Raw genomic sequence first — 12,660 nt, forward strand, 5'->3', positions numbered from 1 at the left:
TTAACTGGAGTAACCTTCCACATAGCGGAGCAAAAGAGCAGGAGTTTTTAGAAGTAGTCAGTGACTGTTTAACATAGTATGCTAAAGCACCAATGAGGAGTGAAGCCTATCTAGATTTAGTATTTTGTAATAACCAGGAGAAAATTGAGGGTGTACAGGTTACTGAACCATTAGGGTCAAGTGACCATAATATAATACAATTCCAATTGTTTAGGAAGAGTGTGCAAGTTAAGAATAAAACTGTTAAGTTGAACTTTGGTAGGGCAAATTTTGAGCAGATGCAATAAAATCTAATTTTAGAATTAGCTGTAAAAAAAAAAAAAAAATGAACAAGGTAAAAAACAGATAAATAACTGCAATGGGAGTCATAGAGCGAATGAGAACATGAGGGCAATTAGGAAGGCTAAAAGGCAGTTAGAATAGAGGAATACAGTGGATAAGGAAAGGCGGCCTAAAGAGATTCTTTCCGTATTTTTTAAGTAATAAAAGAACAGTCAAGGAGGAGGTGAAATGCATCAGACACAATAAAAAAGGGAATTAAAAAGTACAGACAGTGAAATAGTGAGTGCTCTAAACTTACATTTTTCTGAGGTCTTCACAAGCGAGGAAGTAAACCTACCAGCAGTAAAAGAGACTACTAAAGAGGTACTGAGGGATTTAGAAATTAAGGAGGGAGAAGAAGTGCTTAAATTAAAAAGGCTGAAATTAAATCTCCAGGACCAGGTAATATTTACCCTTGAGTTCTTAAGGAGGTTAGCAAGCACATATATAAACCCTTGACACATATTTTAAGGACGTTATTGTGCACTGGGGAAAATGGCAAATATTATCCCATTATATAAAAAAGATGACTGTGCAAATCCAGGCAACTATAGGCCAGTCAGCTTAACATGCATCACAGGAAAATTAATGGATGAAATTATTAAGGGTAAAAAAGATTGAGAAACACATGGCAAAAACAAGAGTTTTACTGAACAGTAAGCATGGGTTCAGAAGATGAAGGTCATGTTTTACTAACGTGGAATACTATGAGGAAGAGACAAAAGGATATGATCAAAGTGGAGCATATGATGATATTTGTCTACACTTTAAAAAAAAAAAAACATTTGATAACATCCCACATGAGAGATTGGGCATTAAACTAAAAGAATTGGGAATTCAGGTTTATGTTTGTAGAAGGGTGCAAAATTGGGAAGCAGAGGGTGCAATGAACCTATCAGAATTGGCGGATGTTAAGAATGGTGTACCACAAGAGTCACTGCGATTTTCAAAATATATACACGGCAAAAAAAGAAACGTCCTCTGACTTTCAACTGTTTTTACTTTCAGTAAACTTAATGTGTAAATATTTGTATGAACACTAAAAGAGTCAACACCATAAGACATAAACTAAAAATGTTTCACAATGTGTCCCTGAATGAAGGGAGGCTCAAAATCAAAAGTACCAGTCAGTATTTGGTGTGGCCACCAGCTGCTTGAAGTACTGCAGTGCGTCTCCTCCTCATGGACTGGACCAGATTTGTCAGTTCTTGCTGTGAGATGTTACCCCACTCTTCCACCAAGGCACCTGCAAGTTCCTGGACATTTCTGGGAGGAATGGCCCTAGCCCTCACCCTGTGATCCAACAGGTCCTAGACGTGCTCAATTCCTTCGGCGATAAAACACGAATCCGTCCATCACCCCTGGTGAGACAAAACCGTGACTCATCAGTGAAGAGCACTTTTTGCCACTCCTGTCTGGTCCAGCGAAGGTGGTTTGTGCCCATAGGTGGCGTTGTTGCTAGTGATGTCTGGTAAGGACCTGCCTTACAACAGGCCTACAAGCCCTCAGTCCAGCCTCTCTCAGCCTATTGCGGACAGTCTGAGCACTGATGGAGGGATTGTGTGTTCCTGGTGTGACTTGGGCAGTTGTTGTGGCCATCCTGTACCTGTCACGCAGGTGTGATATTCGGATGTACCGATCCTGTGCAGGTGTTGTTACACGTGGTCTTCCACTGCGAGGATGATCAGCTGTCCTTCCTGTCTCCCTGTAGCACTGTCTTAGGCATCTCACAGTGCAGACATGGCAATTTATTGCCCTAGCCACATCAGCAGTCCTCATGCCTCCCTGCAGCATGCCTAATGTACGTTCACGCAGATGAGCAGGGACCCTGGGCATCTTTCTTTGGGTGTTTTCACAGTCGGTAGACAAGTCTCTTTAGTATCCTGCGTTTTTAGAACTGTGACCTTAAATGCCTACTTTCTGTAAGCTGTTAAGGTCTTAACGACCATTCCACAGGTGCATGTTAATTAATTGATTAGGGTTAATTGAACATGCATGGAAAACATTGTTTAAACCCTTTACAATGAAGATCTAAAAATGTTAGGTTTGAACAAATAATGGGAGGTCTGAAAACGAAAGTACACCTTATGAGAAGGACTTAGGAGTTGCAGTGGACTCCAGCCAGTGTTTACAAGCCATTAAGAAAGCTAACTGAATGTCAGGATATAGCATGATGTGTAGAGTGCAAGTCCAAGGAGGTTATAGTATGGTCAAGCATTAAAACACACTGGCGAGGCCTCATATGGAGTACTGTGTGTAGTTTTGGTCTATAAGCTACATAAAGGACATAGCAGAACGACCAGAAAAGAGCAACTAGGCTAATTTCAGGGCTACAGGGGATTAATTATGAAGACTGAAAGAACTGAGCCTTTTTAGTTTAAACAAAAAAAAAACAAAAAGATTAAGAGAAGACATGTTTAAATTTATGAAGGGAGTTAGTACAGTGGATTGAGACTTTTTTTTTTTTTTATAATGAGTTCGTCAAGAACACAGAAACATGGTTGGAAACTTGTTAAGGGCAAATTTCACACAAAAATTAGTACGTTTTTTTTTTTTTTTTACACAGAGGACCACAGACTCTTGGACTTTCAAAATTAGACTTAATTCTTCTTTTAAAAAAAAAAAAAAAAAAAACAACTAAGTGAACAGGACTGGCAAGCTTTGTTCAATGACCTATTCTCATCTAGACTGTTCTAATGTAATCTCCTAGGCACTGGGTGGCTGTGACACTCACAACTTATGTAATATTTAATCTATGTTGCTGTATTCTGTCATAGGACAATGTTTTGGTACCGCAACAGTCAGATGTAAATCGAGACAGGCAGGGCATTAATATGATATAGAAACTCGGTGTAGGTGGGTTACACAAAAAGATTACTCCTAGAAATTCTTACTTTAATATTCTGGTTCATACCCAAATTCATGTTGTCACAGATGAGCGGGGACACTGCCCGGCCGGGACGCCTGGACAGTTCCTGAGTTGGACGATACTTCTCCTCGGCCACGAGAGGGCAGTTGCCCGGGTCTATTTGGGGGCCACAGGAATGGAGATGGGACACTCATATTGAGAGGACGTGGCCACCGCCAGGGGGCGCCCGGACAATTAGGGAATCCTGGATGGCAACTCTTCCGCCACACCAAGAAGTGCTGCCGGAAGTAATCCAAAGGCCACCCGGAGTGCTTCCAGGTGATCTTCTGACACTTCCGCCACACCAGGAAGTGACGTCAGGGGGAGCACCCGGGGCTCATCTGGGTCATAATAAAAGGGGCCGTCTCCCTTCAGTAGAGGAGCCAGAGTTGGGAGGAAGGAGACAAAGCTTGTGAGGAGGGAACAGGAGGTCAGGAAAAGAAGACGAAGAAGAGAAAGATGAAGAGAGAGAAGAGAGTTGGTGAAAGAAGGCATTGTAGTGCAGTGAGAATAAATAAAGAAGTGTGTTTAGGACATTCTGGTGTCAGTCTGTCTGTGTCCAGGGGTATGTTTTCCACAATGTGTATATTGCGCAAGTGAGTGTTGTGAGGAAAACTAAGAAAAAAAATACTTCCACAAAAATTACAGCAGTGTGCCTGCACAACTTTACGCAATGCAAATGGCCATTTCCATAGCATCCAAACTCGGTTGTTCTTACCTTTGTCTCAGCTGTACCTACAATTTTATAAATACCAAACCACACTATTACATCAGAGAAGAAAAACATTGGTCACATTTCTGCTGTGGAGGTATTGCTATGCTTTGGTATGCCTAAAGTTTCCTATTTTTGGATGGAACAAAACAATTAAAATACTCCCCACATGTAACCCTCCCAGTTTTTTAGCCAGTGTAGATCTGGGATGATTATTCCACCTAATCTAAATACAATAGTGAGATTGTGCTCCTGTATTGGCTCAAAACTTACTATTGTGTTGTCTCAAACAGAAAATGCATATAAATGAACTGTAGTGTTGCTGGGAAAGCTCAGAGTTCACACATAAATGGAGACTGATTACACAAAGTTTTTTACTTGCAAAATTCCCATTTTTGAAAATATTCAGCAAATTACAACACTGAAAAATTATGTTTTTTAGAATGCATTAAAAACAGTTTAAAATTGTACAAAATACTTCTTTCTTCCCATTTGCCTGCAAATCATTGTCCTTATTAATCTACAATAGATTAGGAATTTTATTTGCATGTAATCTTACATCAAAGTAGCCTTCACATGTGATGCGCCATTTCAAGGCTGAGACTTGATGGCTAATGGTGCTTTTTGCCAACATATAAAGGCAATTTGCTGCATCCAGTTTTCCTAATGTAACTGGGGAAATTTTCTGTACTTGTATTGCAATAAGGGCACCTAATGAGAATTAAGTTATTTTTGTTAGCCATAAACAGTTATATTCCACTAATGTACCGGTCATTTGAAATGCCAAGATGAGACTCACTTATGTTGTGGATCATTGGCCTGGCTTAACCCACAACTTGCTTATTTTTAGGCAAAGCAGCACTGGCACATGATTTGTTAATGGTTTTGTATGTGATGGCTAGCTTATTGGTAAGGTAACTGGCTGAACACTCAGATATTTAGTATGGGCTATACTATTCATTGTAACATCAATCATGTCATTACATATGCCAGGGGATAGTGGCTACCCACTCGGATGCTTATGACTTTCCTGGACTCTGAGAGCACAAAGCAGACCACACAACTCCTCAAATAAAGGTAAGGGTGACTGGATGCTTCAGGTGATTGGCTGCTCCACTAGCCGGCACAGGTATACAGCATTAAGATTGCATATGTACTGTACAAAGTTAATTAGCATAGTTCATATGTGGTTGTTTCAGGGAAGCAACCAGGAAGACTGAGGCACAGTCACATATGCACATTTACAAGATGATTATTATTCATAAAAAAAAAATTCATACAAATATGCGTAGGCCATGCATCTGAAAAATGTGTACAGCTTTAATTTCCTTAAATCGTGCATCAGAAACCAGGTGGGAGGATTTCAGTTTTTAATAAAGAATTGCAAATATCCCAAAAACTTACAGACATTAGAACTGACTTAAAAATAATTATAATGATCTCCTTAACTAATTTTTACATACTGCATGATTATACTTTAGGCCAATTCCCACTCAGGTGTTTAATATGGTGTTTAAAAATTCTAAACATAATTTTCTCTCTCCCAGTAATAAGACTATTTTAAAACCATAATTTGGATTACCCTTGACCTGCCTATTTCTTTGCAAATACATGCTCAGGTAAGAACCAAGATGAGGTATGTTATAAAAACAAACAAATAAAAAGATAAAAAGTGAATATCCAAGATTTACTGACATCATGACAATCAAAAAACCTGTGATTCATCATTTGATCGTTGTATCAAAATTATAGAAATTGACTTTCAATAGTATTAACCAGAAACACATACAATTTTAAAAAATTAAACTTACCATAACAAAAAAATGTAATCACAAAATTTATTTCATCCATTTCTCATTGAGCAATACACATGCTTTGATACCAATACATCAATCTGTCAGCATGCATGGTAGCATTAGAAAAAAAACAGCCCAAGCAGCAGAGTTTTTTTTCAAACCCATACCTGTTCTGCAGGCTTCTCATTAATAATCTATAGAGTAATAAAAATGAAATTAACAATTTTAGAAAAACATGATAATATTAACATAATATAGAATTTTCCAATTCAGTGTCCCTTGGAGCCACAGCTTATCCCATCTGCATCAGGTGCTTGACATGAACCAACAATGGATTGTGTACCAACACCATCACAGGGCCTACTCATACACATACCAATTTAGAATCACTAATTAGTCTAACATGCAAGTGTTTTAGGATATGGAAGGAAAACAGGACTACCTGATGAAAAAACAATGCAAACATGGGAAGAACATGCAAACCAAAAAGCAGACAAAGAAGGCATAAAGGATTTAAATCATCAACTCTGGATATGTGAGAGTCCGTAGTATCAACTACTCTGTCATAGTGCAACCCAGTAAAATAACTACATAGAAAGCAGTGGTCCGTTATGTATTCTTATTTAACAACACATCTACTATAAATCCACTTCTTCTGGCAAGGCTAAGGATGACAGCCTGTGCTATCTTAGAATTAGCGTTCATTTCTGCCTGGAAAATTTCCAAATACAGCAATACCACAAATACAATCCCTCAAGACTGTCCCAAGTTTGTGTCCTGGTTTCTTTCCGGTGGGGGGAACACTCAGTGGGCGCTCTCGCTAACTACCAAAGATACTAAAACTAACCCCTCACAGACTAAAGACAGACCCTTGATTCTATTAGGATTACGGACCTCTGCATTATGTATCAAAAGGTTGAACTTTTTTAAATTTAATTAGCTTTTACCTCCAACCTCTTCTGCTCACCTGAAACAGCCAGTGATAAAGCACAAAAATTGAAACACTGAGTGGCTGGAAAATCTTGAGCTTTATCAACAATGTCCCTTGTAAAGTCGGCACAATTTCCACCAATTCACCCTTATGTTTCACAGACACCCGACTCTTTCTCATAAACAAAAACCAGCATTTAGTGAAAAAAAATTATATCAGTATAAAAAGACAAGTGAGAATGGAAGTGTCGACACATGAGAATTTGTAGCTAAACCAAAGTACATCCGCTTACACCCGTATTAACATGTATCAAGATTGGATAGCATTAAAAAAAAAAAAAAATAATAATAATAATAATGGGTGCAAGGTAAACACACTGGTGATCACACGGACCACATTCAGAGTTGTTAAGAAAATATTGGCAATCACATTTAACATCATGGAAATTCAAATGCATATTCTATCCACGTACAACAATCAAATCGGCAAAAAAGACAAAAGATTTGTGTGGGGCAGTCAATACAGAATGGTGGCCAGCTCTGACACCTGTTTTACTTTAAAATGCGAGAGGATAGGCATTAGTGACACATGGGAGGTTGAACTTCCATCTTCCTCATTAAAGCGTCATATTTGGCATCATGCTAAAATGGCAGAATGGTATGTCATCTACATCTCACTTTCTTTAATGTGTCATTATGAGCAAACAGTTTTCATTCCAAATACAGGTTATTAACTGCAGTGCACTGTGCTATACATATAAACACAACCGGACACTGCAGATGCATTTTAATGCAAAATGTAAATGTAAGCTATATACAAATAGATCCTGTACATCAAACTCATGTTGAAGGAGTCTTTGACAAAAATTAACAGTCTTCGCATGCAGTACATAACATGTTTTGAATAATCATAAAGAGTGCCACGTTAAAAAGATCCAAGAGTAGGACCTGATCCGTGGACCTAGAGTTTGACAATCCTGTCTAAGAGAAACTACTCCCCACTAGCCTGTAAGTTTCTTCAAATTACGTAACACTGGCCACAAAAATGTAAATAAATAATACAGTATCTCGGAACTGAACAATATAAAAGCCTTGGTTAATTCTTGACATAATCCTTAAATATTAAGAAATGCCAAGATGCACATATGGTGGACTGATACAACGACTTTAAATTGATCTACCCTAACACTATGAATACACATAAATGCAGGACGCAAATGGCCAAAACTCAGACCATGAAACCAATCATCTCACAACACCAGTATGACCTATGTGGTCATAAGCCTATATTAAATCTACAAAATATATTATGGGCTAGGTTAGCAAATTTAAATGATCTGTCAAATACCCACACAAGAAGAAATAACTCCTCCACTGTTCCACACACAAGGAACAATCCTGAATTGCTCCTCTTGGTCATTTAAAAAAAAAAAACACAACCTTAAACTTTGCTTTAGAATTGAAAGTTCCTTAAGAGACACCGTTTTCCTTTCAACCACTGCTTTTCACAGCAACTTCCACAATCAGACTCCCCACCTGCAGTTTCTCCAGATGAATGGGAGAGGCTCTTCTGACAGTCATCTTGTCAATATTTGATTATAATACTTCAGGATACAAGGAGTAGAGATGGCAAAGGTGGATGAGTTTAAATACAATAGTACAGAGTAATGGGGATTGAGGAATAGAAGTGAAAAAGAGAGTGCAGGCAGGATGGAATGGGTGGAGATGAGTGTCTGGAATAATTTGTGACAGACGGGTATCAGCAAGAGTGAAAGGGAAGGTCTACAGGACGGTAGTGAGGCCAGCTATGTTATATGGGTTGGAGACGGTGGCACTGACCAGAAGGTAGGAGACAGAGCTGGAGGTAGCAGAGTTAATTAAAGATGCTAAGATTTGCACTGGGTGTGATGAGGATGGACAGTATTAGAAATGAGTACATTAGAGGGTCAGCTCAAGTTGGACGGTTGGGAAACAAATTTAGAGAGGCGAGATTGCATTGGTTTGGGCATGTGCATTAGAGAGATGCGGAGTATATTAGGAAAAAGATGCTAAGGATAGAGCTGCCAGGGAGAGGAAAATGAGGAAGGCCTAAGAGAAGGTTTATGGATGTGGTGAGAGATGACATGCAGGTGATGGGTGTAGCAGAGCAGGATGGAGAGGACAGAAAGATAATGGGAGTAGCCAAAAGAAGACTTCAGCTGCATCACCTCTAATTTATTTTCAGTAAAATAACTCAAGGTTATTGTCGTAAAAATAAAACTTTTAAGATTAATGACAAATTTAATCTACACAATGAATATGTCCTTATTAAATAACAAGATGCACATTATATAGCAGCTGATAATAAGTTAAACATGTGATAAAATAATTACCTTATAGCCACTTCTTTCATAGTATGATTCTTCTTCTTTTTTAATAAGCTCACTGCGCTTAAAACTCTTTTTGGATTCCTAAAAAACACAACATAAAAAGATTTCTTACATTGGAACTAACTTCTGTATTTACTTAAGTAACAGGCAATATTACACTGCAATAAAACTACAAACAATGATGAATAATTAAGAACATAAAGAATGGCTAGATTTCACATGTATCAGGAAAGTTTGGTAAATACTGTTCCAAAAAGTAACATCTTCATATAATAAACTCACATACAGGGAAAACAAATAAAAAAGGGTTCAACACAAGAAACTGCTGGTTTTAATCTACTAGAACATAAGTAGCTTAGCAATTACCATAGCACACTAAAGACCAGTTGTAAAATGCTATCTGTTTGTTATAACTCAACCACATAGAACAATTCAGACATCCATCCATCCATTGTTCAACCTGCTATATCCTAACTAGAGGGTCACCGGGGTCTGCTGGAGCCAATCCCAGCCAACTCAGAGTGCAAGGCAGGAAACAAACCCCAGGCAGGCCGCCAGCCCACCGCAGGGCACGCACACACACCAAGCACACACTTGGGACAATTTAGAATTGCCAATGCACCTAACCTGCATGTCTTTGGACTGTGAAAGGAAAACGGAGTACCCGGAGGAAACCCACGCAGACACTGGGAGAACATACAAACTCCATGCAGGTAGGTCCCAGGAAGCGAACCTGGGTCTCCTATCTGCGATGCAGCAGCGCTACCCACTGCGCCACCGTGCTTCCCACAATTCAGACAGAAAAACAGAAAATATGAAGATGCTGTCATGTACAAAGGGTTATTACATGCATGTACTTTGAAGCAAAATATATTATGTTCTGGAAGAGGAATCTAGTTAAATCTATACGTCTCTGCAAGGAGACTAATAAAAAAAATAATGCAGGCTGCTTTTTTAAATTCATCCAACACACTAAAGTAATGCCATATGTTTGAAAATAAAAAAAAACTCCTATTAATACAGTAATTACTGAGAAAATACTCAACAACTATATAATATACAGCATCAACAGTCTATAATCATTGGCATGTAGGCTAAATCAATAATATACTATTAAACTAAATAAAAAGCGGCTATAACGCAAGTGGAAACAGTATGACAAGCAAATCACGAAAGCAAAATAAAATGAAATCTTAACCTGCATTGTCCTCAAGCATTTCATGTACCTGCAAAATTCAACTAAGTCATTTATACGTTTGTTTTAAACTTGGGAAGCATGCATAGAGTGAAAACGATCACTCCACGTCTACTTGAATGTAAATAAAACCAAATTAAGATTATTGAGGCAATTGCAGCATAAAAATGCGAGAATAGACATCGTGTTACTAAAACAGTGTTCTGAAAATTTGTAAACGCATTATCTCTCAGAAATACTGATTAAAACACTAAAATGACTAAATTGATATAATTCCAAATAAATGTACTGTAAATGCACTGCGAAAGTGTGCGCCAGTAAAAAGATGCAAAGACTTGACTTCTTTAAGAATTTTACAAATGGGATGTTATACAGAAAATCTACCAGGGAAAACACAAAGAAATTATACAAACAATAAAACTGACTGAATAGAGAACAGACATAGGTTCTAATTTATCAAACTATTTTGTTTTGCATTGAGAGTAACACGATTTTAGATGTATTCTGAATTATTTAATCACGATCTTGAAGAACGTTATACTTTACCCCAACTAACTGATTTTCTTCCAACGCTTTTCTCTTCCTTGCAATTTCTGCCTTTAAAATATCCATTATGAAACATGGAAAATCCCGATAATATTACTACATTTACTAACGCTATTATCTTTATTATTACTTCTCCAGAAACTACTCCGGAAACGTCGAGTTATCATGTCCGGCTAGGGTTAAAGTTCATGAGGCGGTATCTAGTGTGGGCGGGGTGTTAAGGTCCAACGGTGTTTAATTTAGTGCGGTGTTAGAAGTAGGATGGATTATTTGCTTGTTTACGGTATTTTAAGCTTTGTAAGAATTTTCAGGTTCGAGTTTAAGTTGTATATATATATATATATATACAAAAAAATGTGTAAACGATATCTATAGTTTTAAAGTGCACGTATACGTGTGAAGCTGAGATAGGGTAATGCATGTAAGTATAAAGAAAGATTTGCAGTGCTACGGAGGACTGCAGTCAGCCGCTTTCTCGCAGCTTTAAAGAAGCAGACGAAGTACCTTGTTAAACTAGGTTTGTGTTGAGAATGTATTCAAATGTCACGGGCACTCAAATGTGTAAAATGAAAACATTGCATCAGAGAATAAGTCACTGGCATGCATAATCTTGTCAAATAAATAAGTAGCCAACTTCAGTCTCGTTTTCTTTGTTCGTAAGAAGTATACCAGTTTTCCGACAGTGCGTTATCTCTTCAGATCGAAAGCAATCCACATAAAAAACAATGGTTACGCACTTGCGCATCCATGGTAGGTAAGCTGCATTGAGCTGTCCCGTGCTGGTCTGACCTTAGTACGTATTCAAGGTAACAATTTTTAATTTCAGACGTTATCGCCGTTGTAGTGTGCAAGAAGTTGCAGCGGATTAAGCCTACAGTGCATCCGGAAAGTATTCACAGCGTATCACGTTTTCCACATTTTGTTATGCTACAGCCTTATTCCAAAATGGATTTAATTCATTTTTTTCTATCTTAAGTAAACTTTTTTCACGTTGTCATTATGGGGTGTTGTGTGTAGAATTCTGTGGAAAAAAATTAATTTAATCCATTTTGGAAGAAGGCTGTAGCATAACAAAATGTGGAAAACGTGATACGCTGTGAATACTTTCCGGATGCACTGTAGAACTAAATGTAGTTGAAGTGTGGTTTTTGGAGTAGAAGAAACGCACTTAGACCGCCTCGTGAGCAGTTCTAACGGACTTCGTTCAGAAGGTAATGTTACAAAATTAATCCCACACGCATCAGACTGTCTGTTACAGACATGAACAGTATTCATATGTCACCAGAAAATGTGGAAGACATTTTTTTATATTTCGACTGAAGTGTATAGCGTGATACTGAATCAAATATATTTGACACCTTACCACAGAAAATAATTAATGCATGGTAATATTTGACAGAGTTGAGGTCCCTAATTAAGAAATTGCTTGGCCGATGGTTTGGAAAGAGTGCATTAAAGAATCCCGGTTTCTACCATAATGTATTTCTTCAGAGTGTTTTTGGGAGTTTTTGCGAGTGTTCTCCAGATCAAACTGAGATCTGTCACACTATGTATTTTATAGTGCTTGTGCTCCAATGAGACGTTAAATACTGTCCAGTTCTGACTAGATGTTATACTCTTTGGTGACTGTTGGATTAATTTGGTTATATGGAAAAGCTGGGTGCATAATAACAAATGTACATTAATGTGAAAATGAGTTACAGCGTTACCAGATTAAGACAAGCACTGGCCTCAAGGAGTCACATGCATATAATTACACTTTATGAACATCTCTCTCTGTCTCTATATACTGTGGTGTGAAAAACTATTTGCCCCTTTCCTGATTTCTTATTCTTTTGCATGTTTGTCACACAAAATGTTTCTGATCATCAAACACATTTAAC

General features: G+C 37.9%; 1 protein-coding gene across 3 annotated transcripts in view; it reads right to left on the reverse strand.

Annotated features, from left to right (window-relative positions):
• Window positions 1-10,937, reverse strand: part of prpf18 (PRP18 pre-mRNA processing factor 18 homolog (yeast)) — a 59,556-nt gene extending 48,619 nt beyond the window's left edge. For 2 of the 3 annotated variants that reach the window (XM_039761504.1, XM_039761502.1), the window contains exons 1-3: window positions 10,778-10,937; window positions 9,040-9,117; window positions 5,905-5,931 (exon numbers count right to left, since the gene is read on the reverse strand). In XM_039761504.1, the coding sequence (XP_039617438.1) occupies window positions 5,905-5,931; window positions 9,040-9,117; window positions 10,778-10,843 (171 nt within the window). In that variant the 5' untranslated portion in view covers window positions 10,844-10,937. The remainder of the gene's footprint in view (window positions 1-5,904; window positions 5,932-9,039; window positions 9,118-10,777) is intronic. The other variant, XM_039761503.1, reaches the window with a different exon arrangement.
• Window positions 10,938-12,660: the final 1,723 nt, after the last annotated feature.

This window comes from Polypterus senegalus, chromosome 8 (assembly GCF_016835505.1).
Source record: "Polypterus senegalus isolate Bchr_013 chromosome 8, ASM1683550v1, whole genome shotgun sequence".
NCBI classification, from domain to species: Eukaryota; Metazoa; Chordata; class Cladistia; order Polypteriformes; family Polypteridae; genus Polypterus; species Polypterus senegalus.